The following is a 24,723-nucleotide window of genomic DNA, read 5'->3' as shown; positions in this document are numbered from 1 at the left end:
TGCCATCTAGGACTTTCATAGCTAGAGAGGAGTAAAATGCCTGGCTTCAAGGCTTCAAAGCTTCAAAGGATAGGGTCTTTCTTGTTAGGGACTAATGCAGCTGGTGACTTGAAATTGAAGCCAATGCTCATTTACCAGTGCTCTATAAATGGAACAACAAAGCCTGGATAACAGCACATCTGTTTACAACATGGTTTGCTAAATATTTTAAGCCCACAGTTGAGACCTACTGCTCAGGAAAAAAGATTCCTTTCAAAATTTTACTGCTCATTCACAATATATCTGATCACCCAAGAGCTCTGATGGAGATGTACAATGAGATTAATGTTGTTTTCATGCCTGCTAACACAACATCCATTCTGCAGCCCATGGGTCAGGGAGTCATTTCAACTTTCAAGTCTTATTATTTAAGAAATGCATTTCATAAGGCTATAGCTGCCATAGATAATGATTCCTCTGATGGATTTGGGCAAAGTAAATTGAAAACCTCTAGAAGGGATTCACCACTCTAGATGCCATTAAGACCACTTGTGATTCGTGGGAAGAGATATAATATCAATATTAATAGGAGTTTGGAAGAAATTGATTCTAATCCTTATGGGTGACTTTTAAGGGTTCCAGACTTCAGTAAAGGAAGTAACTGCAGCTGTGATGGAAATAGCAAGAGAACTAGAACTGGTGCCTGAAGATGTGAAAGAATTGCTGAAATCTCATGACTAAACTTTAATTGATGAGGAGTTACTTCTTATGGATGAGCAAAGAAAGAGGTTTTGTGAGATGGGATCTGCTCCTGGTGAAGATTGTTCAAATGACAACAAGTGATTTAGAGTGTTACATCAACTTAGTTGATAAAGCAATGTCAGGGTTTGAGAGGATTGACTCCAGGTTTGAAAGGAGTTCTACTGTGAGTAAAATGCTATCAGCATTGCATGTTACAGAGAAATTGTTCCTGAAAGGAAGATTCAGTCGATGCGGCAAACTTCGTTGTCGTCTTCTTTTAAGAAATTGCCACGGCCACCCCAGCCCTCAGCAGCCACCACCCCATCAGACAGCAGCCGTCAACACGGAGGCAGGACCCTCCACCAGCAAAAAGATTGTGGCTTGCTGAAGGTTCAGATGATGACTATGATTTTTTAGCATTAAAGTATTTTTTAATTTTTAAAATTTATTTTTAATTTTTATTGAAGTATAGTTTATATACAATATTATATAAATTATAGGTTACAATATAGCGATTCACAATTTTTGAAGGTTATACTCTATTTGTAGTCATTATAAAATATTTGCTACATTCCCTGTGTTGTACAATATATCCTTGTAGCTTATTTTATACATAATATTAATAGTTTGTACCTCTTAATCCCCTTACCCTATCTTTGCCCCTCCTTCTTTCCCTCTCCCCACTGGTACTCTAGTTCTCTATATCTGTGAGTCTGTTTGTTTTTTGCTATGTTCACTACTTTGTTGTGTTTTTTATATTCCGTATAAAAGTGATATCATACAGTATTTGTCTTTCTCTTTCTGACTTATTTTACTTAGCATAATACTCTCCAAGTCCATCCATGTTGTTGCAAATGGCAAAATTTTGTTCTTTTTTATGGCTGAGTAGTACTCCACAGTGTGTATCTATATCTGTCTGTCTATCTGTCACATCTTCTTTATCCATTCTTCTGTTGATGGACACTTAGGTTGCTTCCATATCTTGTCAATTGTAAATAATACTGCTATGAACATTGGGGTGCATTTATCTTTTCAAATTAGTGTTTTTGTTTTGGGTATATACCCAAGAGTGGAATCCTGGGCCATATGGTAGTTCTAGTTTTAGGTTTTGTTTTGTTTTGTTTTTTAATTAATTTATTTATTTTTGGCTCTGTTGGGTCTTTGTTGCTGAGCATGGGCTTTCTTTAGTTGCAGTGAGCAGGGGCTACTCTTCGTTGTGTTGCGCAGCCTTCTCATTGCAGTGGCTTCTCTTGTTGCAGAGCACAGGCTCTAGGCATGCAGGCTTTAGTAGTTGTGGTGCGTGGGCTTCAGTAGTTGTGGCACGCAGGTTCAGTAGTTGTGGCTCACGGGCTCTAGAGGGCAGGCTCAGTAGTTGTGGCTCATGGGCTTAGTTGCTCTGTGACGTGTGGGATCTTCCCAGACCAGGGCTCAAACCCATGTCCCCTGCATTGGCAGGCGGATTCGTAACCACTGTGCCACCAGGGAAGCCCTAGTTTTAGTTTTTTGAGGAACTTCCAAACTGTTTTCCACAGTAGCTGCACCAATTTACATTCCCAGCAACAATGTACAGGGTACCCTTTTCTCCACATCCTTTCCAACATTTGTTATTTGTGTTCTCTTTGATGATAGCCACTTTTAAATTAAGGTATGTACATCTTTTTTTTTTAGACATAATGTTATTGCACACCTAGACTAAAGTATAGTGTAACATAACCTTTATATGCACTGGGAAACTAAAAAATGTGTATGATTTGCTTTATTGTGATGTTGTTTTATTGTAGTAGTCTGGAACTGAACCTGTAATGTCTCTGAGATATGCCTGTAATTCTGAGTTTTTACACAGTCACAGTTGTTTCCTATGTCCTTGATACTTGAAGGATAGCTTAGCTCAGTAAATATATATATTTTTAATAACCCAATGATTTTTTTTAAATTTATTTTTTATTTTATTTTTGGCTACATTGGGTCTTCGTTGCTGCACGTGGGCTTTCTCTAGTTGTGGCAAGGGGGGGCTACTCTTCATTGCGGTGCATGGGCTTCTCATTGCGGTGGCTTCTCTTGTTGCGGAGCACAGGCTCTAGGCGCACGGGCTTCAGTAGTTGTGGCTCGTGGGCTCTAGAGCACAGGCTCAGTAGTTGTGGCGCATGGGCTTTGTTGTCCGCGGCATGTGGCATATTCCCGGACCAGGGCTCAAACCTGTGTCCCCTGCATTGGCAGGCAGATTCTTAACTACTGCGCCACTAAGGAAGCCCAGTATAATATTTTTTGTTTGCACTTTCTTTCCTTAAGTTTGTCAAACGTGTTGCTCTGTTGTTGTCTTACTTTGCAAGGTTTTTTTTTTGTTTGCTTGTTTTTGAAATCAGATGTCAATCTAATTCTCTGTTTCTTAGAAATGCTGAGGATGTGGGTCCTGTGTTGTTCTATTTATTCACTTTATTGGTTTTATAGGAGTATGAGGGGGGGATTTAGAATGAGGGGCCTGCCAGCGTTCTTTAAACCTGAAATTCCTCAATGAATCATTTTTTAAATTTATTATTTCTTCCTTTCTGAATTTTACTGTTATAAGGAGAGGATCATGAAAAAGACGAGAATTCGTCACTTTTCATTGATAATGTTTAGTTACTTCCTTAAAAATGTAATTAAAAAAACTTACGGTGGTATAAATATGAAAAGGTATGTTATTATTCTGTGTGTGTGTGTGTGTGTGTGTGTGTGTGTGTGTGTGTGTGTGTAACATAACATGAAGAGTCTTTAGTTAGGCTACAAATACGTCTTGAACACTTATTATGTATTGGTGCCTACTTGGGGTATGTAGATGACATGGTCCCTGCTGTTGAACTTTTGAAGTGTTTCTCTATTATATCTAAGTTGTTCTTTTTACTTTTGTGTACACTGTATCATATGGGGTGAAATGAATACTTTTGATAATTGGAAAAATTGTTAGAAGAGTGAAATTTTACTTACCTAGCTATTGTCTACTGATAGAGCCTAATGAAAAAGAATTTTTAATAAAACCAGTGACTAAAATACTAAAATTCCTTTTGCAGAAATGATTTTGCTGCTGGATTTTATCTCCCTTTATTTGATTTAATTTTATTGCAACTTTGGAAAAATATGAATACTTTTTATTCTATTAAAACTTAGTCTTTCTAGTATTTGCTTGAAAACATTTTGGTCTCTGCATTTTCACTAGTGTGCTTAGCACGTGTGGCATTCTGAGTTAGTTTGTGGTTGAATCTAAGTTTGTGACTAACACAGGCTTCTAAGTGTGACAGTCTTAAGACCTGAGAAAGTAGAACATTTTGGGAATATCAGTTTTGAAAAACAGACCTGTGTTTTGAGAATAACTTTCTAGTTATCTTGCAGGCTAGAGTGATGATATGCTAGCTCACAGAGATGGATTTTTAATCCCTGTAGTGCTAAGGCCTCATGTCCCTGACTCCAGACTCTGTTTTTCAGCTTTCACCTAGATAGCCCAGCATACAGCATCCCAGAATACAGAAGTGAGGGAGAGTGACAACAGACAGTGGGTAAAGGAACAATGGTACCTGGAACTCCTTCTCCAAATGCTGTGGGAAGAGCTGTTATAGCTGTCTACTAAATTAATTCTGCAAGCTGCATCTTGTTTTCTTTCTTCTCCACATTGGTCCTTAATGTGCTACTTTCCACCACGTGAATTTGTAACTCAGCCTTCCCGTTCTTTTTTGTAGCTTCTTTCACTGATGTCTCACTTTCTTTGTCCTTTAAAATACCTGTTTCACATTCAGTGCTGCCATCTACAGTAATTCTGCTTTAACTCTGTATTTACTTTCAACCTCAGTTTTTGCCCCAAGCTCTGTTTCTGCTACTCTACTCCCTTTTATACCATGGATCTTCTATGTTAAGATTTTTTAAAGTTTGACCTATGACTTTACTAGGTATGGTGGGAAAAAAAGCACCCTCCAATAATATATTTTGATATAATAGTGTATTTATATTTTTATTTATTTGGGTTTTTTTTTTTTTTTTTGGCCACATTGGGTCTTCGTTGCTGCGCGTGGGCTTTCCCAAATTGCGGCGAGCGGGGGCTACTCTTTGTTGTGGTGTGTGGGCTTCTCATTGCAGTGGCTTCTCTTGTTACGGAGCACGAACTTTAGGCGCATGGGCTTCAGTAGTTGCGGCACGCGGGCTCAGTAGTTCTGGCGCACAGGCTTAGTTGCTCCACGGCATGTGGGATCTTCCCGGACCAGGGATCAAACCCGTGTCCCCTGCATTGGCAGGCGGATTCTTAACCACTGCACCACCAGGGAAGTCCCTAATAGTGTATTTATATAAATCAGAATTAAATAACTCTTTTTCCCCTATAATATTGTATTCTGCATGAATGAATTTATTACTGATAAATTCTTGGATGAAGAACTTCTATTTACTGTTCAGTCTTCCTTTCAGTATTTCAGAGAGCTGGCAGACATTGAAGACTTTGTCCAGCCCAAACTAAAGTTTATTTTGTATTAAAAGTTTATTTTTAACTGATTATTTCATTTCTGCCAATGTTTACCTTAGAAATTTCTCAAATATATTTAAAGAATTTTTTTAAAGTATCTGTAATTTTTTAAAATTAATTAATTAATTAATTAATTAATTTTTGGCTGTGTTGGGTCTTCGTTTCTGTGTGAGGGCTTTCTCTAGTTGCGGCAAGCGGGGGCCGCTCTTCATCGCGGTGTGGGGGCCTCTCACTGTCACGGCCTCTCTTGTTGCGGAGCACAGGCTCCAGACATGCAGGCTCAGTAGTTGTGGCTCACGGGCCTAGTTGCTCCATGGCATGTGGGATCTTCCCAGACCAGGGCTCGAACCCGTGTCCCCTGCATTGGCAGGCAGATTCTCAACCACTGCACCACCAGGGAAGCCCCAGTATCTGTAATTTTTTAAACTTTGAGGATTTATTCTATATTTAACATTTTACTTGAAAATACCTTTAGAATTTATATAAATTAAGGTTGCTGTTTTCCAGAGTGGCTATACCATTTTACCTTCCCACCAGCAGTTTATAAGAGTTCCGTTTCTTTACATCCTCACCAATACTTATTGTCTATCTTTTTCTTTAATATAAATTTTATTTTATTTATTTTATTTTTGGCTGCATTGGGTCTTTGTTGCTGCACGTGGGCTTTAGTTGCAGCAAGCGGGGACTACTATTCATTGTGGTGTGCAGGCTTCTCATTGCAGTGGCTTCTTTTTGTTGTGGAGCACAAGCTCTAGACGCACAAGCTTCAGTAGCTGTGGCACTTGGGCTCCGTAGTTGTGGCTTGCGGGCTCCGTAGTTGTGGCTTGCAGGCTCTAGAGCGCAGGCTCAGTAGTTGTGGCACACAGGCTTAGTTGCTCTGTGGCATGTGGGATCCTCCTAGACCAGGACTTGAACCCGTGTCCCCTGCATTGGCAGGTGGATTCTTAACAACTGAACTATGAGAGAAGTCCCTGTCTATCTTTTTGATTATGGCCATTTTAGTATGAACTGATTTCTCATTATGGTTTTGGTTTGCACTTCTCTTCTAACTAATGATGTTGAGCATCTTTTCATGTACTTATTGAACATTTCTATATTATCTTTGAAAAAAATGTCTCTTTAGACCTTTTGCACATTTTTGTTAGGTTGTGTCTTTTTATTGTTGAGTTATAAGAGATATTTGTGTGTTCTAGATATAAGTCCTGTATGTGATACATGATTTGCAAAACTTTTCTCCTGTGCTAAGTGCTTTCTTTTCAATTTTTTGATAGTATCCTTTGAGATATAAAAATTATAATTTTGTTGAAATCCAATCTATTTATTTTTTTCTTGTGTTGATTATGCGTGTGGTGTTTTACCTAAGGCCTTATGTAACTCAAGGTCATGAAGATTTTCTCAAGTATTTTCTTCTAAGCATTTTATAGGTTTGGTTTTTATATTAAGGTCTATGATCAGTTTTGAGCTAATTTTTGTGTATGGTGTGAAGAAGCTGTCCAACTTCATACTTTTGAATTTGGCCATCAATTGTCCCAGCATCACTTGTTGAAAAGACTGTATTTTCCCCATTTAATTGTCTTAGCACCCTTGTTGACATTCACTTGACGGTAGATGTATAGATTTATTTCTGGACTCTGAATTCTATTCCATTCATTTGTATGTTTATCTCTAATGCCAGTACCACACTGTCTTGATTACTGTAGTTTTGTAGTAATTTTTGCATTTGAGAAGTGGGAGTCTTCCAGGTTTGTTCTTTTTTTACAAAATAGACTTGGTTATTCTGGGTCCCTTGCATTTCTATATTAATCTTAGAATTAGTTTGTCAATTTCTGCAAAGAAGCTAGCTGGGATTTGATAGGGATCACATTGAATTTATGAAGTAATTTGGGGATTAGTGCCATTTAGCAATATTAAGCCTTTTGATCCATGGACCTGGGATGTCTTTCCATTTATTTAGGTCTTCTTCAGTTTTTTTTAAAAACAATATTTTATAGTTCTCAGTGTATAATTTTGAACTTCTTTTGTTAAATTTATTGGAAAGTATTTTATTTGTACTGGTGGTATGGTAAATGGAATTTTAAAAAATTATTTTTAGGGTGTTTATTGCTAGTGTGTAGAAATTGATTATCCTGCAACCTTGCTAGACTCTATTAGTTCTAACAGTTTTATAGTGGTTTCCTTATGATTTTCTGTATACAGATCATAGTATCTGCAAATAGAGATAGTTTTAACTTCTTTCTTTTCAATCTAGAGGCCTTTTATTTCTTCTTCTTGCCTAATTTCCCTAGATAGAACCTCCAGTACAATATTGAATAGAAGTGTAAGAGGAGACACCCTTGTAATCTTAGAGGGAAAGCATCCAGTCTTTCACTATTAAACATTATGTTATCTGTGGAGTTTTTGTATGTGCCCTTTATCATGTTGAAGAATTTGTTTTCTCTTCCTAGTTTCTTGAGTATTTTTATCATGAACAACTGCTGGAATTTTCTCAAATATTCTTTCTGCATCTATTGAAATGATCATGTAATTTTTGTTTTTATTCTATAGTTATGATGTATTACATTACTTCTTTTTTGGATGTTAAACCAACCTTGCTTTTCTGGAGTAAATCCCTTTTGATCCTTGTGTATAATCCTTTTTATATGTTTCTGGGTTTAGTTTACTAGTATTTTATTGAGAAATTTTACATCTATATTCATAAGAGGCAATGGTCTTTACTTTTCTCTTGCAGTGTTCTTGCAAGAACAGGGTAAATAGAGTCAGAAAGTTTTTTCTTCTATTGTATTTTTGGAAGAGTTTGTGAAGAATTCCTATTAATTCTTTTTTAAATGTTTGGCAGAATTCAGCAGTGAAGCCATATGAGCCTGGATATTTCCTTGTGGGAAATATTAAAATTATTAATTCTATCTCTTGTTATAGATAATTTTGAATTTTCTATTTCTTTTTTATTCTAGTTTAGAAGTTTGTGTCTTTTTAGGAATTTGTTCATTTTATTTAAGTGATCCAATTTGGCATACAGTTGTTCATAGTATTCTCTTATGATCCTTTTTATTTCTATAACATTCATATTAATGGCCCCTCTTTCATTCCTGATTTTGATAATTGGAATGTCTCCCTTTTTTCTTTGGTCACTCTAGTGAAAGGTTTGTCAATTTTGTTGATATTTTCCAAGAACCAACTTTTGGTTTTGTTGATATTTTTTGTTGTTTTTCTACTCTCCATTTTATTAATTTTCCCTCTGTTCTTTATTATTTCCTTTCTTCTTCTTGCTTTAGGTTTGTTTGCTTTTCTTTAAGGAGTGTTTTTAATGTGTTTTAAAACAATTGTTCTTCTAATATATTAATTAAAAGCAGAGACAGGTCGATCTGCATTTAAATTCCTCCTTTGCTACTTTCTAGCTTTGTGATTTTAGGACAAGTTAGTCTTAGAAAAATTATCATACAAGAGTAAGATGTTAATACATACGTCACTGGTGGCTTTGAAGATAAATGAGTTAATGTATTTAAAGTGCTTAGATGGGCCTGACAATTAGTAAGTGCTCAATAAATGGTAACAATAGTTATTAAATATTCCACTTAGAAATTTCCATGTTTGTATTTATCTTAGTAATGTTTTTTCACAAATATAAAAAGTATATCTTTCTAACTCTAGATGATCAAAAACTTTCAATTAGTAGAATCTGAAATGAGGTTTTTAGATCAACACTGTCTCTTCCTGTGAATATCATAGGCTTTGTACCTGTATTTTATTTTGAAAATACTTGAAAAAAATATAAAGAAATGATTATTTTTGAATACATTCTTAGTAAATAAATGAATACAAAATTGATATAGCTCTAGGCTGGATAACCACCCAGTTTGTTTCACAAATATTGACTGGTTAAATTGATCATTTATGTATTTTGTGGATCATCAGTCTTTGCCATATATGTTTGCACTCAGATTCTGGCAATTAACCGTGGAGAAAATTTGAAGATACTGACGGTCAAGGTTAACATTTCTGATGGAGTGAAGAATGAGTTCTGTAGGTGGTGCATCCAAAACAGGTCTGTTTATAGATTTTTACAGAATATTATTTTTTTTGTTTTTAAAATACTATATTGAGATCTATATGTACTGATAATGGAAAGATGTCCATTGTGTTAAAAAAAAAACAAAAACAAAAACAGTGATAAGCAATGGATATAGTGTCTTGTAGTGAAGTGGATGGACCTAGAGTCTGTCATACAGAGTGAAGTAAGTCAGAAGGAGAAAAACAAATACCGCATGCTAACACATATATACGGAATCTAAAAAAAAAAAAAAGTTCTAACGAACCTAGGGGCAGGACAGGAATAAAGACACAGATGTAGAGAATGGACCTGAGGACACGGAGAGGGGAAGGGGAAGCTGGGACGAAGTGAGAGAGTGGCATGGACACATATACACTACCAAATGTAAAATAGATAGCTAGTGGGAAGCAGCCGCATAGCACAGGGAGCTCAGCTCGGTGATTTGTGACCACCTAGAAGGGTGGGATAGAGAAGGTGGGAGGGAGACGCAAGAGGGAAGAGATATGGGGATATATGTATATGTATAGCTGATTCACTTCGTTATAAAGCAGAAACTAACACACCACTGTAAAGCAATTATACTCCAATAAAGATGTTAAGAAAATTTTTTTTTAATTTAAAAAGTACATATGTTGTGTATGTTTAAATAGGAAGTATCTGGGAAGTACATAAGACTTATTAATAGTGATTATTTCTAGGGAGAGAGACTTTTACTGTAATCCTGTACCATATGAATCTTTTATAAAGAGTATATTTTCTTTTATGAAAAATGAATTAACAGAAGCATACTGTATATAGTATATCTGAAATGTTTTGTTTATTAAGGATAATTGAATCAAAAATTTAATTTATCAGATATTATATGAATAACAAATGAATGACTGAGGCTGGCTACTAGCTTTTTTTCTTTTTTAAAACTAGCTTTTAGTGCCAATGCATGGGATAGTCTTGTAAATTATTCTGTCCCCAAATGTCTGTCATATCACTTTGAGAAAATGCTACACTAAATGGTGCTGCTTTTTTCTTGTGGTAGATTTAAGGGGAACTATATCCTGTATCCATTTCTATTTTAAATGTGGGAAAATGAAAGCTAGATGGAGAGAGCCTATCTTTATCTATAGATACCGAATGTGGGGGAACATATTTCTTTGCCAAAGTGGAGAATATTTCTTTGTCTGTAATGGGTGAATAAAGCATGTCTCTGTCAAAAACATACGTATAGGCCCTGGGTCTTATTCATTTGTTTACAGTACTTTCCTGACCCCCCATAGGTATTTGAGTTTGTGACCTCTGTCTTAATTTGTATGCTTCATTGTGCACATCTTACATAGTATGTATTTTGTATTGTGAAATTTAGTTAAAGTGAGGTCCTTCTTAGTTTTATTCAGCAGTGTTTAACTATTGAATTAGAGGAAGAATCAAGTTTTACAATGATACCCGGTAAGGGAAACCCATTGTATTTCCTTTAAGTTTAGAAGTAATAAGGTCTGTGGCTTCGCTATACTGTTTCAGGTCCCTTCGAGTGCTAAATGAATAGATCACAGGAAGCCAGTCAAGAGAGAGAAATTGCTGTGGGGTGAGGAAGAAAAAGGAGTTTCTGTAATGCAGGAAGTGAGTATAGCTGGGTCTGTGGTCTAAAGGTCACTGTGAATGAGTATAATTGAGGTATCCTTATAAAATAGACCCACAGCACTCTGTTCCAGGGAGGTGAGCAGTCACGCCACAGGAGAACCTTGAGGTTTAAGGAAGGCTACTGGGGCTTCCAGAGAAATTGGGTATCTAATGTTAAAGGTTTCCATTTTTTTCCTACAAACAATGTGGAAACCTTGGTTTGGCTTTAAAGGGAATGACCCCCCAGCAGACATCAGATAGATTCATTATAAGAATCACTCCTTAGGGCCTTCCTGCCTCTAAGGACTCTTTTCCTAGTGTATTGTCCCATGACCCAGGGCTATGTTCTCTCCTAACTGGCCAAGCTCCAGAGTATGGTGATACGAGACTCAGTAATCTGGCTACTGCCATACTTTCTAGCCTCATCTACCCCGCAACCTGATCCTGCAGCTTTATGCCCTTGTATTACTAATCTGCTTCTAGTTACTCGAGCTTATCATGCTCTTTCATGCCTCTAAGCTTTTACATATGGTATGGTTTCTTCCCAGAATGCTTTTATTCCTTTGTCTTACTTGGTAAACCACAATTCATTTTTTTAAAGCCGTCTCAGATGTTTCTTCTGGGATGTCTTTGTTTGACATTGAATTTCCCCTATTAATAACAACAACACAGCTATAAGTTTTATTGCACTTTGCTTTATTGTGCTTCACAGATATTGGGGGTTTTTGGGTTTTTTTACAAATTGAAAGTTTGTGGCAACCCTGTGTTGAGCATATCTATTGGTACCATTTTTCCAATAGCATTATTTTTTTGGTTAAGGTATATACATTGTTTTCTAAGACATAATGGTATTACATACTTAATACACTACATTATTGTATAACCATAACTCTTGTATGCTCTAGGAAACCAAAAACTTCATGTGACTCACTTTACTGTGATATTCACTTTATTGTGGTGGTCTGGAACCAAACCCACAGTATCTCCAAGGTATGCCTGTAACATAACAACATAATAATAATAACTTTCTAATTCATATCCTAGTTCTCCCTACGTTTCATGCCCTCAGGTATAGGTGACAGTAGGGAGAAACAAGGATTTGGATGGAAGGAAAGGATGTATGTCCTGCCTAAAAGCACTTTCATTCAAATTAAAAAACAAAACTATACTCAAATAATACCCTTCTATGGAAGGGATTCAGTTAGTTATTATTATGTAGCCTTTGGTCTATCACATTATAAGTAAGGGAGATGACAGTGCCCCTGAAGTATATTAATGGTTTATTAGGAACCATTGATAAAATATTAATGTTTTCTGTTCAAGAGCCATTGAAGGACACGGGCAGAGATGCTGTAGAAGTAGGGAACACAGAAGTTGTAGGGCTGAATTTGTTTGTCCTTTTTAGCTCGTGTTTTTCTCTTACTGTTCTTTCTCCAGTTTCTACTAACAGTGGGTTCTCTGGCATTTATATTTATCAGTATGTATGCAAATACACTGCCTAGTAGAACAGTACAACCTGAGGAACAGAGTGAGTTCTACTCAAGGATGACAAGAGGCAAAGGTTAGAACAGAGTTTCTCCTTTGCTCAATCTACTTTAACTCTCAGGAAGAGATCAAGAAATGGAAAAAGAAGGACGTAGTGCTTGTCTTAGCTTCGGCTGCCATAACAAAATACCATAGTCTAGGTGGCTTAAACAACAGAAATTTATTTTCTCCCTGTTCTGGAGGCTGGAAGTCCAAGATCAAGGTCAGGCTGATTTGGTTTCTGGTGAGAACCCTCTTTTTGTCTTGCAGACAGCAGCCTTCTCATTATGTCCTCACCTGATGTGGGGGGAGAGAGAAGGGGGTATCTGATATTTCTTCTTTTAAGGGCACTCACTAATCCTCTCATGGGGGCCCTACCCTCATGACCTCATCTAAACCTAATTACCTCCCAAAGGCCCTGTCTCCAAATATCATCCGATTTGAGGGTTAGGGCTTCAACATACTAATTTTAGGGGACATAATTCAGTCTATAGCAGGGGTTCAGGAATTTTTGGTGACTTTCTCATATCTTAAAATTTTTTACCAGTATTAATAATGCCTTGGGGACTCTCCCAAGAATAGGAAGGTTTTTTCCTCCCTTAAGTTTTATGTGTTACCATGGTTACCAGGTTTTTAAAAATAAGAACTCCAGATGTCATAGTAATAATTTTCAGACATCACTGTCTCTCCTTACAGATTATGTTACTTTGGATTCAGTAAAGTTTCTTCTCCCCTTTTCCACTTCCTCTCTGCTCTTCCAGGAGCCCTTTTATGGCCTTATTATTGTTACATCAGTTTTAGTATAGGCTTTTCTTTTTTGCAGGTGGAGACCATGTGGCTTTGCAAGGCCAGAGTTAATGAAGATCTTATACAACTCACTGGATGATTCCTTTAAACGCCTTATTTATCCTCTCCTTTGTAGAGAATTCAGGTATGCATCTTGTCTTATTTAACTTTCTGGACTGTTTATTTTTATGTATGGTAATAGGCCCATTAAAGCGTGTAGTAAATATTTGTTGATCCATTAACCAATCAAAAGAACTGAGTCATAATCACAAAGTCTTAAATTTAAGCATAGATTTCAATCTGTAGAGGCATTCACATGCATAGATCACAAAACACAGCTCTTAATTACGGTATACTTTTCAAATCTTGACCACTTAATGTGTACCCCTTCCAGTTCTGCAATACTAGTCTTGCAATTTGACAACCAAGCCAAACAAATGGTTTTATTGATGAGAGATTTGGCTTGGGAGAAACAAACTAAGAAGTTAATGGAGAAGTTAGTTGGCAGCAGTTTTAGAGGTAAGAGAGCCAAAAAAAGCATAAGGATATCAAGGGAGCACATGATGAATGTATTACTATGAGAGAAAGCTAATATATATTAGCAGACGGAGTTGTTTCAATGAATAATTATCAGCAGTGATGAACAAATATTAGGAGATTATTAAGGTGACCATCTAAATGGACTAGCAGAAGAACTAAAGGTTACAAAGAACTGCAAAAGAGGTGAGGTACCGAATTGTTTTTAGGGGAGGAGGTGGACAGAGATGTTGGGAGGCAAAAACCCTCTTTCCTGCTTCTCTCTAGCCTTTGTCTTGGTAGTCAGTGTTTAGACACCAGCCATGCTTTCATATATTCCTTTCTATTTGCTATAGATTTTCTTCATTCCCACTTATTTAGTGTTTCAGCAAGGGTCACCTGGAAACTATAGATTTCTAGCCATCTTCAGCCTCACTAGAATTTATAGCAGCCTTTATGTTTGTCTGTTTTTCTTTTACTGGACTTGGCCATTGACTTTGGAGGCATTTAGAGTAGGGAGTGAGCAGGTACTATTAAAAAGGACATATAGCTCCTTTGTCCAACCTCTTTTTTATCAAAATCATTCATTCTCTTGATTCATCCTTTTATCTTGTGTTCTCATGTCACATGTAATGTCCAGTGGTGCATTTGACATTTTTGCATGTATTTGATGTGAATAGCTTTAATGCTTGTGGAATAATTTCATTGAGATTTAATGAGTGCAGTTTGCTGTGGGATTATTTAATGTATAATTCTTCTCCGACTTCCATTAGCAGTGGCAAGCAAGAGCACTTTCCTCCTCTTTTTCTAAAATGCCTGTGGTTGAAAAATATATCTTATTTCATTCCATAAGTTAATTTGCAGACATTGTCTACAGATGTGTCTCTTCATAGAAGTACTTGTAATTACCTGAAACAGCAGTTGAGGGGGAAAACCCTCAATTGATTTATTAAAGTAATTAAATTACTTTAATTCTCTAATTAAAAAGAAATTTGTCCAAATGCAGAAAAATTGAAAGAATCAGTAAAACACAAAGGAAAAAAAACCCATATAATTTCACCACGTAGAGATAACCATTGTTAACTAGACTTTTCTCCATTCATATGTGTGTATTAAAAGAGATCAAATAGACTATATTATTTTGCAGCCATTTTATTCAGTTGACTATATAAGATTCAGAGTCTACTTCTGCATTTTTTGTTTCCATGGCTGTCATGATCATTCATCCCTGTGTCATTTTTCACACATACCTCTTTCATCAAAACTACATTATCGGTATTACCAAGTGCTGTCTATTATGCCATCTTTTATTATATCTTGAATTTTGCCTCCTCTTTATCTCCATCTTTACTGGGAGAAAGTATATCCATGATTAGTTCAGGTTATCATCATTTCTTGTCTGAATTACTATACTAGGATCATAGATGATCCCTGTCTTGTATTTTCTAATACATATTCCACATTGCCATCCTTAAATTCCCATCTGATTATTTCATACTCTTCTCCTTAAAATCCTTCAATGGATCTTCTTTGTCTCCAGGATAAAATCCAGGCTCTTTAGAATAACCCTTTGTGGCCTGTGTTTTTCTTCCTCTGTAGCCCTTTGTCTTGGTATTTCTTTTTATTTTATCATATGAAGTTACTTGCTTTTTCTATAAATAAGCCATGAGCTTTGACATCTGCTGCTTCTGTTGCCCAGAGTGTTTTCTCAATGCTCTTCAGCTACTATCCCTGCCTTTGTTTGCTTAACTATTACTTATCCTTCTTGATTCACCTGAGAAGACATCTCTTAGAAAGTTATCCTAATTTAGCTATCCCTACCGTGTATTATACTCATCTGTTTATTTTTCTGTTTCTTCCACTAGACAGTGATCTTCAGGGTAGGGATTTTTTCAGCTTTGTATCTCTTACATCAATCACAGTACCTTATATAAGACTGAGGACAAGTGCTCACTCAATAAATAAAGTTAAACGTGAAGATTTAGAAATACCTGGAATGATATCTTCATGTTGCTTGGCTGAATGCAGGGAGAATGACAGTGAAATATTAGAGAAGATGAGAGAAACGCCATAAGAAGCTGAATTAAGCCAGGAAAACAAATGTTGGTTAGCTGTATGTGCCTTTAGATATGTAGATAATTCTACCTCAACGCTGATAGAAATGTGCCCTGAATTGCTTTTGCTCTTGTGGCCATTGGCATGCAGTTTGTTTTTAATCTGGTCTAATAGAGAAGACATACTTTTAATAAATTCTTTTGAGTTTCAGGAGATAATATGTTAAGAACTCTGGTTAAATAGGCAAATGGTGTAAAACTTAGTTTCCAAATGCCTTTAAGTCCAATAGAGATATATTTTTTTATCCTAGAAAAAATTTGAAAATTAGACTTTTAATAGCTTCTCTGGATAAAATTGGGAAGTTATTTATGTGAGGCAGGGTTCTGGACTGGTATTAATATCTGTGGTCATGTCACATCACTGTGAGAATGACGAGGGGGTAGATGTGGGGAATGGAATAAAGTGAGAAGATGGCCTTGAGATATATATAGGTGAGGGTGTAAAACTAAGCATTGTTGGAGGAGGCTACTTATGATTCAGTAATTGACCACTAATTATGTGTTTATATTTTTAATCAGCTGATAAACTTTGACATCCCATGTAATGTCCAAATCTTTATACACCCTGACTCGCTCATATACACAGATATTTATACATGTAGATTTCTTATGTAAGGGTGAGCAGATAGAGAAGGAGTGTAGGTATGACAGACTCAGCAGGTTTGATACCACAAAATTGTTTGTGGTATCCGTATTACTGAGCTTAGCAAAAAGAGACTCAATATAATTTTGTATGTGATTTTTTTCTCTTATTTTGTTATAATGAATGCTCCAATAAGGAATAATTGTGTTCTTTTTCCAGAAGAAAATTTGAATGAATGAAAACTGAATACTTTATCTTTTTTCTTCTCTTTTTCTATTTCTAAAGATCTTAAGTTATTTTGTTATAATGAATGCTCCAATGAGGAATAATTGTGTTCTTTTTCTGGAAGAAAATTTGAATGAATGAAAACTGAATACTTTATCTTTTTTATTCTCTTTTTCTATTTCTAAAGAGCCAAACTAACATCAGATGCAGAGAAAGAATCAGTAATGATGTTTGGACGGAACCTTCGTCAGCTCCTTTTAACAAGCCCTGTCCCAGGGCGTACCTTGATGGGAGTGGATCCCGGTTATAAACACGGTTGCAAATTAGCTATAATTTCTCCTACCAGTAAGCATACCTTTCAGCATTTTATATAGAAGTTGTTTGGTTGGTCATAAATTTCACTTCATATACTTCGTGAGGATTTGGAAATAATGCTAATTTTCAAGGAATAGAAGATGGTTTTCTCACATAAAGGGATATAGGAATCAGGATGAAGCTTCCTGTTGGGCCTGTTTGTTGACTCAGTCAACATTTACTATCATTTATGCCCTTTCCTAGGTCACAGTGGATATATTGAGGATTAACTGGGCTCAGACTTTAATAACTCTGTTTATCCCCCATCAACTTCTGTTTATACTGACTGCATTTATATATGATACATTTTGATTCTGTGTATATTTTATTTTTGTTTTTTAAAAAATATTTATTTATTTATTTGGCTGCATTGGGTCTTAGTTGCAGCCTGCAGGATCTTTTTGTTGCAGCACACGGTCTTCTCTAGTTGCTGCGTGTGGGCTTCTCTGTAGTTGTGGCACGTGGGCTCCAGAGTGCGCGGACTTAGTAGTTGCAGCTCGCAGGCTTAGTTGCCCCATGGCATGTGGGATCTTAGTTCCCCAACCAGGGATTGAACCTGCGTCACCTGCAATGGAAGGTGGATTCTTAACCACTGGACCACCAGGGAAGTCCTGATTCTGTGTATATTTTAAATACCACGAGACATTTTTATTGTTTTGTCCAGTCAGTATTTTTTTTCCTGTTTACTCATTTATTTGCCCTTTCTGTTATCTTCATCTCTTTCTGCATTTCTGTGTTTCCATTTGAGATCACTTTCTTTCTTCCTAAAACTCTAGTCTGTTTCTTTTTAATATGGATCAGCTAGTGACAAATTGTCTTGGTTTTTTTGTCTGAAAGTTTCTGATTTGCCTTCGGTTTTGAAAAATACTGTTGCTGGGTGTAGAATTCGAGATTGGCAGTTATTTTCAGTGCTTTAAAGATGTCATTTCTTTCTTTTTTTTTTTTTTTCCCTAGCTCTTAGAGTTTCTTTTGAGAAGTCAGACAAAAATCTTATTATTGTTCCTTTGAAGGTGATAATTTTTTCCTCTGCCTGCTAAGATTTTTTCCTCGTGGCTTTCAGAAGTTTTCTTATATGCTTAGCTGTTTGTGTGTGTGTTATTTATTTGTTTTGGAGGGAAGGGGGCATGAATTCTGCTTGAGGTTTGTAGATCTTCTTGCATCTCTTTCTGGAATTCTAATTACGTGTATTTTAGACCATTCAATTTCCTCTTCTATTTTCAGTTCTTTTATTTTTTATTGATTATCTTTAAGTTAATTAATCCTCTATTCTGCTATGTCTAATGTGCTATTAAATCCATCCATTGAGTTATTTATTTAAGTTATGTTTTTAAGTTTTTGAATTTCCATTTGGTATATTTATAAAAAATAGATTTTACAGTTCTGTGGTGAACTTCTTCACCTTTTAATTTTTTTGATTGTTTACATTTTTCTTATGTTTCTTTTGGTTTAAGTTTTCATTCCTAGAATAACTTTTTCTTTCATATTTAATTCATTCCTAAGTTCTTTCATCTTACTTCTGACATTTCTAATTCTGATTTATTTTATTCTCATTTTCTCTAATCTTTTTTTCTTTTGGTAGCTTGTTCTTATGTATTAGGTTACAGTTTTTCCTCTGTTTGGGGGCACATCTTTCTGTAAGGACATCATACGAGTCTTTTTTATTTCCTGATTTGAAAAATAATCATTCTATATGAAATTTGACTATGATCCTTTTCTGTTGCTTAGTTTTACATCAAATTAGTTTTTCTCAACTTTTAGGATGGAAGGCTAGCTGTATATCTCTAGAACTATCATTTCTACTTTTTCCAAATTATTGGGAAGAAAAACTTTTCTATTTGGATAGAGAGATAACCTTATACTATCTGAAATTTGCTTTCCTATTGCTTTCTTTCCTTTTATCTAGACTTTTTTTCCCCTTTGTCCATACTGTCCTTACCTTGCTCAATGTAAATATGATGCTCAACAGTTTTTTCTCTGTGGGGTTTGGTCTTGAAAAGAATGTTCTACTTGTTAATTTCAAGAGTTCAGAGATCAGAGTTTTCCAGTCCTTTCTGAACTTACTGTGCAACCTTTGTACTGACCTATAAATTATTATAGAGTATGCAAAGGTCTTTTCCAGTTTTACTTTGTATTCTCAAACGGGCCAGTTTTGATTTCCAGGGAAGTACCTTCTGACATTTTGAGGCTTCCTCCAATCTCAGGTCCATGAGATACTCCATTGTTTCTCTGTGCCTCCTCCCACAGAAATGCTGATGCACATTGGTCTTGGTGGTTATTGGTGCATTGTTCCCACCTGCTCACCTTTTGCGTTTTGTGGGGATACTTTTTTTTTATAAATATAGTCATGGGCTTTTGATTTTGCTGTCCTAAGTTGCTCTTTTTTCATGCTGTGCATTTTTACAATAAACGGGAAGTATATTCTGTCAGTGTTTTTTCCTGAATCTATTGAGCTATCATATGGTTTTATCCTTTAGTGTATTTGTATTGTTTATAGAATGGTTCTTTTTAAAATTTTATGCACACATACATACATACATGCATATGTATTTTCAGTCTGTTTTGGTAAGACTTTTCCAAGAATTTATCCATTTCATCATTTAATCTAAATTAACATCAAGTTGTTTATAATAATGTCTCTGTATCTTTTAAATTTGTGCTGAATCTCTAGTTATACTCCCTTTCCATTTCTAATATAATTTATTTGTGTCATCCTTTCTTTTACTTGACTGGTATAGCTAAAAGTATGTATTTTTCTTAACAGGTGATTTAAAATTTTAAGCTTCATTGGTCTTCTCTGTTTTATATGTTTTTTTTCTATTTCATTAATTTCTGCTTTTTTAACTTTATTATTTTCTTCCTTCCACTTTCTTTGAGATTATTCTGTCGTCCTTTTCCTAACTTCCTAATTTGGTCACTTAGCTCATTATTTCTGTTCTTTAGGAGTTATCCTCAAATTTTAAAATATATTTCTGTCTGAAATATAGTACAGAGAAGCTCACAGTTCATAAGTATGCAGCTGAAAAAATTACATAAGGTAAAGAAATTTACATATCTACAACCCAAAGGAAGAAATAGAATAGTATTACAGCACTCACTGATATATAGTAAATATTCAGTAAATGTTAGCTTTTACTATTTTTTTTAAATTTTATTTATTTTTTGGCTGCGTTGGGTCTTCGTTGCTGCATGCAGGTTTTCTGGCTTTTTCTAGTTGCGGCAAGTGTGGGCTGCTCTTTGGGTGGCTACTCTTCGTTGCGGTGCGCAGGCTTCTCATCGTGGTGGCTTCTCTTGTTGCTGAGCACAGGCTCTAGGTGTGTGGGCTTCAGTAGTTGTGGTGCGCAGGCTCAGTAGTTGTGGCTTGTGGGCTCTAGAGTACAGGCTCGGTAGTTGTGGAGTACGGGCTTAGTTGCTCTGTGGTATGTGGGATCTTCCTGAACCAGGGCTCGAACCCATGTCCCCTGCATTGGCAGGTGGATTTTTAACCACTGCGCCACCAGGGAAGTCCCACCTTTTACTATTTTTGATGTTAAGTGTTATTAAAAATCATTTCTCTTTTAGTACCATGGCATATTATCTAGTTGATAATGATTTTTGTATAGCAAAACAGAGTTCTAATAACTTTGGAGGTAACAAAATTTCAGAATGCTTAAGGGGGAATCTGATTAAGGAATATGAAAGATTCAGACTGCATTTTAAAAGATGAACCAGTTCCCTTTTCAGTTTCAACTTGCTTAATCAAATCAGTGGTGTGTTATGTTTTGTAATTTCTTACAAAATGGCCTTTTCTTTTCATTTTTTCCTAAGGTCAGATACTTCATACTGACGTGGTATACTTGCATTGTGGACAAGGCTTCCGAGAGGCAGAGAAAATAAAGAGGCTTTTGCTGAATTTCAAGTATGAAAATAAGTAACCTTTTGAGTATTTCAGTGGCTCAGCCAATCAGAGATATCTTCGAAGTCCGTAATTTGGTGGGAGGGATTAAAGGGAAGTGCCTTGGTGTTAGAAAGGGAACCATGTAAAACAATGCTGGGGCAAATTGCTGGAGAACTCTACATTTGGAGACTCTGGAGGAATGCTACTCCCTTCCTCTGCCGCCTTCACTAAACAAAGGTGGTAATATGACCAAAAGTGAGATTTTAATTCTTCAGTTTGGGCCTTCTCTCTCTCTTTCTTCCTCCCTCCCTCCCTCCCTCTCTCTGTTTCTTTCTTTTTCATGGATCTGAGGAATGGATTTGGCAGTAGTTAGAGAAGCTTCAGAAATTACTTGAAAACATATCACATAATTCAGTCATAATTCTTTATTATGGCTTAGAATGTTCCAGAGTTTACTTACTCATGTCTAAATTTCATTCCTTCTAGATGGGAAGAAAGCTGACTATTCTTGAGATTGTGTGACCATAAGACATTTCTTCACTGCCTCCTATAATACCAAGTGCAGGAGCAGTGTCTTTGATTCTACATAAGTCTGCGTGGCCCCTGTGAGATAGTGGAGAGATTGCTTGGATATATGAGAGAATAAGAGCATCATATAATACTGTTCATGCATTCTGTCCATTTTCTCCTGATTGATGTAGAAGCATGCCTTGATCTCATCCAGTTTCTCATTCTGTTTCTCCTTGAAGCTGCAGCACAGTGGTGATTGGAAATGGAACTGCCTGCCGGGAAACAGAAGCTTACTTTGCTGACCTGATAATGAAAAACTACTTTGCACCACTGGACATTGTTTACTGGTAAGGATGTTAGGAATGTTTGTTTTCTTTGAGAGGCAAAGGAACTTCTGAAGTTCCTTCGGTGATAAATTCTCCCTTGTCGTTTTAAGATGTACTTCTTGTTTGCCCTCATATCACTTCTTCCTATTCATAAGAGCTTTGCAGGACAATGTAAAGTGTCTGCCTCTTGGAGAAACTGGCATTTCAGTATCCTGAAACCGCTCCCAGATGCAGCAGGTTAGGGCTTACTTGAATTCATGGGATTTTCCAGGCAGTACTTTGTGTGATGGCTCTAGCTAACTAGTGACTAATAAGTAGAATGGTGTATAGGTCTAGCAGCTATAGACCATGGATAACTTAGCCTTCTTCTCCCAAAGTTTTGATGACTATGAATCATTGGCCTTCAGAACTGAGAGCCAGGGTAAGTATTACAAATTAAAAGTGTTCCTTTTCTTTTAATGCATTTCTGATGTTCCTTTCTTGTTAGTCTCTTCATCACATGCTCTCATTTTGTATAGGCATACAGTTGACTTCTAAATAACTTTGTATTAGCATGACCCATTTCTTTAGTCCTGCTCCTAGATCTGTAGTAGTTTTGCTGTCATTCACCATTGTTTCCTTACTTTCCCTTTGAACCTCAAATAGCCACCTTTACCTTTTCCAAAGTATGGTAGAATGCTAAATCCTAAAGGGTTTAATTCAGGAGAGAAGATAGTTATAATAGATGATATCTAGGGGAGAGCATGTAAGAGCCATCTCCCACTGCTTTTTGAGAAATGTAATAGCTAAGTATAGTCAACTGATAAGTATGGGATCAGGATCAACAAAACAAAACCAAAAGCCAACACAGGAAGAAGAATTCTAGGCTCCATTCAGATAGGCCAAAAGAGAGGGGTCTTGTATTTAGTGTAATATTCCGTGTGCCACGAGTATAATCAAGATGTTAGAAAAACAAATGCAGAGTAACCAAAGGGGATTAGAAGGTCAGGGACAAACTGTAGGTGCCATGGGATCATGGTTCAGGAAAGGATCAGGTTGAATAGTTTGGCTCGGCTTTTATCCCTCTCCTTCTTATTCAGTTTGGTCTGGGAAATACTGTGGATCTTCTCTATTCTGGGAATTGCACACATACCCAGTCCTTTTGAGAACCTACCACAAGGACCTGACATAGCAAATACAGTTTATTTCAGGCAACTTCTTTGATTTCTTTTTAACTTGTTCACATTAATTGGATATAAATATCTTGGGTACATTTATAGTGATTATAAATAGAACTTTCAAATTATTAGAAACATTAAATAGTGAAGGCTTGTTGGATTTCATCTGAATTTGCTTACAGAGGCTCTCTTTCTTGAACTTGCAACAGTATATGGTAGTAGAAAGAGAATGAGCTTTGGAGCCAGACAAATCTGGGTTCATCTTTTGTTGTCACCATTTTACTAGTTATGCAAGTTTGGAAGACTTACTCTGCCTTTCTGAGTTTCTCTTTCCATCATTAAAATGGGGAATGCTTTTGCTTTCAGTAACATTTTGAAGTTTTCTTTATAATTATTTTTCATATTCAATATTAAAACTTTCTTTTATATTTCTCTCTTTTTGTGTTTGTATTAAGAATTACTACGTTTCTTTATATCTCTATGAAGGAGCACTTTTTTAATGTTAGCTTGGTCCCCCAACCATAGTACAGAATTCTTTCATTGTTTATAATTAGTTTTTCAGTTCATTTTCTTGGATTTCAAGAGATATGATATGGTCATATCATCTGCAAAAGATGATGAAATTATCAGTTCTTTTTCTAGTTTTATACCTTTTTATTTTCTTCTCTTTAAAGGTATCATGCAGTATCTTTGAAAAGCTATTAAATAGTTGTAGTGATAGTAGATTTTTTTTTTCCTCCTTTACTTTTATTAGAATGCTTCTAGTGTTTCCCTTAAGTATGATACTGCCTTTTGTATATTTTTTAAAAAAATCTTTTAAAGGAAATAGTCTATTTATGAGTGTTTTAAAAATACTGATTCCTGTTTTATTATACTTTAAAAATCAAGAATAAAAGATAACCTTAATGCTTTTTCAGAATTTTGCCATAATAATTTTTCTCTAAAGAGGTTTTTTATCCTCTTTTGATCAATATGCTGAATCGTAAAAGTAGTAGATTTCCTACCATTGAACCATCTCTGCAGTTCTGAGTTGAACTTTTCTTTGTTGTAGTGTATTATTCTTTAATGTACTTTTGGAATATATTTGCTAGTATTTTATTATGTGCTTTTGAAATCCTCAATGATGCAAATACTTAATCAGAAGTTACAGTGTGTGCTTTAGGGAATCAACTGTTCAACTTCATTTTGTTATCATTTTGCCAGTTCAACATGCCTTTATGAAGAAACCATATTTTCTCATCTAATGGTTTAAAATTACATTGCAAACTACACTTAAGTTGACATTCCCATGCTTTCTCTAGCAGTCATTTTCAACACTCTTGAACAGATAATCTGATAGGCATTCCTATAATTCTGCTCATCCTGGAAAACCTTTTCCTGACACATCCACCAGCACATTCCTTCTTATCTATTCCTTCTAACACCTTTTGCCTTGACCTACTTGCCATAGGTTAACATACACCATCATTTATCTTCTAACTTGTAAACCCCCATGCATCCTGACCCATGCATCCAACTTCACTCTGTCATTTCTCTTAAAATACCTTGTAAACTCTGATACTTATATCTCCTATGGAGGAAGTCATCCAGAGCTTCAAATCTCAGTTACCAAAGGAGAAAAAAATGGATTAAGTTATAGAATATAACTATTGTAGATCTTAGTTTGTCACACATGTTTAAAGTTGCAAGTGTTTGTGAAAAGAAATTCTACAGTATTATATATGTCATTTGTTTTAAGTATGTGCTAGAATGATCTGTTCTTTTCAATCCTCTGGCCCATAGTAGGCGGTCCCTTTATTTTTTGAGTATCTGAATATTTGTTCCCATTCATTTTAAAATGTCACACTTGATTATTTTCTTCTCTCTCTCTCTCTTTTTTTTTTTTTTTTTTT

General features: G+C 35.8%; 1 protein-coding gene across 1 annotated transcript in view; it reads left to right on the top strand.

Annotated features, from left to right (window-relative positions):
* Window positions 1-24,723, top strand: part of SRBD1 (S1 RNA binding domain 1) — a 243,634-nt gene that overhangs the window by 38,228 nt on the left and 180,683 nt on the right. The window contains exons 10-14 of the mRNA XM_007459965.1: window positions 9,142-9,245; window positions 13,210-13,317; window positions 16,798-16,955; window positions 20,769-20,859; window positions 21,588-21,695. Coding sequence (XP_007460027.1) covers window positions 9,142-9,245; window positions 13,210-13,317; window positions 16,798-16,955; window positions 20,769-20,859; window positions 21,588-21,695 — 569 coding nt within the window. The remainder of the gene's footprint in view (window positions 1-9,141; window positions 9,246-13,209; window positions 13,318-16,797; window positions 16,956-20,768; window positions 20,860-21,587; window positions 21,696-24,723) is intronic.

Source organism: Lipotes vexillifer, unplaced genomic scaffold (assembly GCF_000442215.2).
Source record: "Lipotes vexillifer unplaced genomic scaffold, Lipotes_vexillifer_v1.1 scaffold666, whole genome shotgun sequence".
Classification (NCBI taxonomy): Eukaryota; Metazoa; Chordata; class Mammalia; order Artiodactyla; family Lipotidae; genus Lipotes; species Lipotes vexillifer.
Note: the sequence above shows the minus strand (reverse complement) of the source record. Positions and strands in the feature narration are given on the sequence as shown.